At 29.6% G+C, this 3,447-nt stretch overlaps 1 protein-coding gene across 1 annotated transcript in view; it reads right to left on the bottom strand.

Moving 5' to 3' along the window:
- The window catches only part of LOC123009154 (homeobox protein DBX1), a 19,024-nt gene that overhangs the window by 1,714 nt on the left and 13,863 nt on the right, over positions 1 to 3,447 (bottom strand). Inside the window, 1 exon segment of the mRNA XM_044405280.1 lies at positions 2,493 to 2,716. Within this exon segment, the coding sequence (XP_044261215.1) occupies positions 2,493 to 2,716 (224 nt within the window).

Below are 3,447 nucleotides of genomic sequence, written 5' to 3'. Positions count from 1 at the left end.
CGTAATTCTAAAATAATTCCTGTAATTTAAAATTAATTTCTATCGTTATTAGAAATTCAACGTAATTTTGAAAAGAACATGTTTCCGGTAATCCAAAAAAATCTAGTAATTTAAAAAAATTCCAGTAATCCCTAGTAATTTCATTGTTTTTAGATTAATTTTTATGATTTAAGATTAATTCCTGTATAATTCCAACTTATTTCCAACTTAATTTCCGTAATTCCAAAATAATTCCGGTAATTTAAAATAGTTCAAAAAAATTCAACGTCATTTTCAAAAGAAATTGTCCCCGATAATTCCAAAAAAAACTCCAGTAATTCCAAAAAATTCCACCAAAATTTTTATAATTTCAAATTTATTCCTGTATAATTTCAACTTATTTTCAAATTAATTTCCATGATTCCAAAATAATTCATGAAATTTAAAATAGTTCTAAGAAATTCAACGTGATTTTAAAAAGAAATTGTCTGCCACAATTCCAAAAACAATTCATGTAATTCCAGAAAATTCCACCGAAATTCCAATAATAATCTATAGTAATTCAATTGTTTTCAGATTAATTCTTACAATCTCAAATAAATTCCTGTATTATTTCAACTTATTTCCAATTTAATTTACGTAATTCTAAAATAATTCCTGTAATTTAAAATTAATTTCTATCGTTCTAAAAAATTCAACGTAATTTTGAAAAGAAAATGTCTCCGATAATTCAAAAAAAAATCTAGTAATTTAAAAAAATTCCACGGGAATTCCAAAAATTCCAGTAATCCCTAGTAATTATTTCATTGTTTTTAGATTAATTTTTATAATTCCAAATCAATTCCTGTATAATTTCAACGTATTTCCAACTTAATTTCCGTAATTCCAACATAATTCCGGTAATTTAAAATAGGTAGTTCAAAAAAAATTATTATTATATTACATAATATTTATTATATTTATTTATTTTTATTTAACAACCCATTAGTTCAAAAAAAATTAGCGTAGGTAATTTGGAAAAACAATGTCTCCAATAAATCCAAAAAAATTCACCGAAATTCCAGTAATGCCTCGTAATTCCATTGTTTTTAAATTAATTCTTTTAATTTCTGTATAATTTTCATTTATTCCCAACTTAATTTCCATAATTCCAAAATAATGCATGAACTCAAAAATAGTTAGAAATTCAACGTAATTTTTAAAGAAATGTTTTTCCATAATTCCAAAAAGAATTCCAGTAATTCCAAAAATTCCACCAAAATTCCAGAAATTACAATAATCATTGTAATTCCATTGTTTTCAAATTAATTCCTATAGGTAATTTCAAATTAGTTCCTACGATTCCAAATTAATTCTGATAGCTCTAAAAACGTAATTTTATATTTTAAAAGAAATTATATCTCCAATAGTAATTTCAGAAAAATTCCAGAAATTCACAATTAATTCCATTATTTCCAAACAATTCAAACACAATTTCAAACAGGAACTTTTAAATAATAACAAGCAACTAATTCCAGAATTAACGTCCCCTCGCGAAATACAGAGTGTACCAGAAATAATAAAAAAGTTTAACCTTAACTAAGTCAAGAGAGTTAAGAAATTTTATAAAAACAACTTTTTTTGAACGAATAAAATAATTAATGATTAGTGATTACCTATATTTTCTATATTGTTACTATGACAACTGTTATTTTTGACAATATGTTACCATAGTTGCAGTGTATTTCTATAGTAACTATACGCAGCATGGTTCTAAGCCGCCTCGTAGTTTAAAACAATTTTTTCTTATTGAAATTGTCATTTTTAACACAAAAAACTGTATTATTATAAAAATTAATTTTTTTTTACTTTTATTATTATTAAGAGACTAAGTTTCAGTGTGACCAACTGCACTAAACTCTTCAATTTCTGACACATATTTCTATCGAAAAATAGCATTATTTTGTAATATTTAATTTGATTTCAGTGTTTTAACAGTTTTTAAAAATAATCTAGAAGGTCTTGATTAGAATGACGGAAAGAAACAAAATTGAAATAAAAAAAGGCCAACTTTGATTAAAAAATTTTAAAACGGTAATTTTTCAGTTATAAAATAATCCCTCATGTCGACTTAATAAAATTGTTTTTACAACCGCCCATAAACCCCCAAGTTTCCCTAATACCTCCCTTTACGGCAAATTAAATCCACCCCGCCCGCATAAACCCCAATAATTCCGTCACATAAGAATCCGTAAAACCCCTCCCGCCCTCACAATAAAACAATCATCCCTTATCGCAATTAGACCCCATTTAAGCGTCCTTTATCTCCGATCGGAAGCGGCGCGCGAGTCCTTAGGGTCGAAAATGCGTGGCACTTGAAAGGCGGTCCCCGAGACTCCGTAAGAAATCCCTCCAATGGCGATCGCCCCATCCCCTCCTCGCGCCGGCGAATCCCGGCCCTAAAAAGTGGCCAGAGTCGGACTCGGATGTTTTTTCCCCCGGTAACATGTGTTCGTGATGGGAGGAGTACTTACTTGGCTGTCTTTGAGGCCGAGCTTTTCGGCGAGTTTCTTGCGGTCGGGCTTACTGATGTACTTCTGGATTTGGAAGCGACGCTCGAGGCCTTTGCGTTGGAGGTCGCTGAAGACGGCGCGACGCATCATGCCGCGACGGGGCTTCCCCCGGCCGCTGTGCGCCCATGGGAAGGTGCCGGGGAGGGGGAACACGGCCGACTGCGAGCCCGACACCGGCGTCGTCACTACAATTCGAAAAAACAACAATTAAAACATTGAGAGAACCTTGTGATTAGGAAAGAAAGAAGTTGCCCAAAATTAAATTAACCAGAAATTAAAAAAAGATTTTGGTCAAAGTAGCCTGTGATCATAAACTCAAGTTGGCAACAATGAGAAATATAGAGAGAGAAGACATGAGACTTCATAGACCACTTTGTTTGAAACTACAAAATTCAGACAGTTTCAAAAGTTTCAGAATTTCAGTATGACAAAATTTGAGTTTTAGAATGATGTAATTTTAGAAATTCATTTTCGTTTTTTTTAATTCATAGTAAAAAGTTTTGGAATCTATTCCCAAAAAATCTCGGATTTTTAACATTTTAAAAATCTTGAAATTTTAAATACATATTTCTGCTTTTAAAATTTATATCTCAGAATGATAGACAAAAAATTTTTGATAAGAGATTAAGATTATAAAAAATTTGGAAAAAAAATGTCTACAATAAATCCAAAAAAATTCAACAAAATTCCAGTAATGTCTCGTAATTTAATTGTTTTTAGATTAATTCTTATAATTTCAAATTAATTTCTGTATAATTTCCGTTTAATTCCAAAATAATGCATGAACTCAAAAGTAGAAATTCAACGTAATTTTTAAAGAATTTTTTTTCGATAATTCCAAAAAGAATTCCAGTAATTCCAAAAAATTCCAGCAAAATTCCAGGAATTACAATAATCATTGTAATTCCATTGTTTT

This window comes from Tribolium madens, unplaced genomic scaffold, assembly GCF_015345945.1.
Source record: "Tribolium madens isolate multiple individuals breed KSU strain unplaced genomic scaffold, Tmad_KSU_1.1 Scaffold_71;HRSCAF=194;Tcas5.2_LG6, whole genome shotgun sequence".
NCBI lineage: Eukaryota > Metazoa > Arthropoda > Insecta > Coleoptera > Tenebrionidae > Tribolium > Tribolium madens.
Note: the sequence above shows the minus strand (reverse complement) of the source record. Positions and strands in the feature narration are given on the sequence as shown.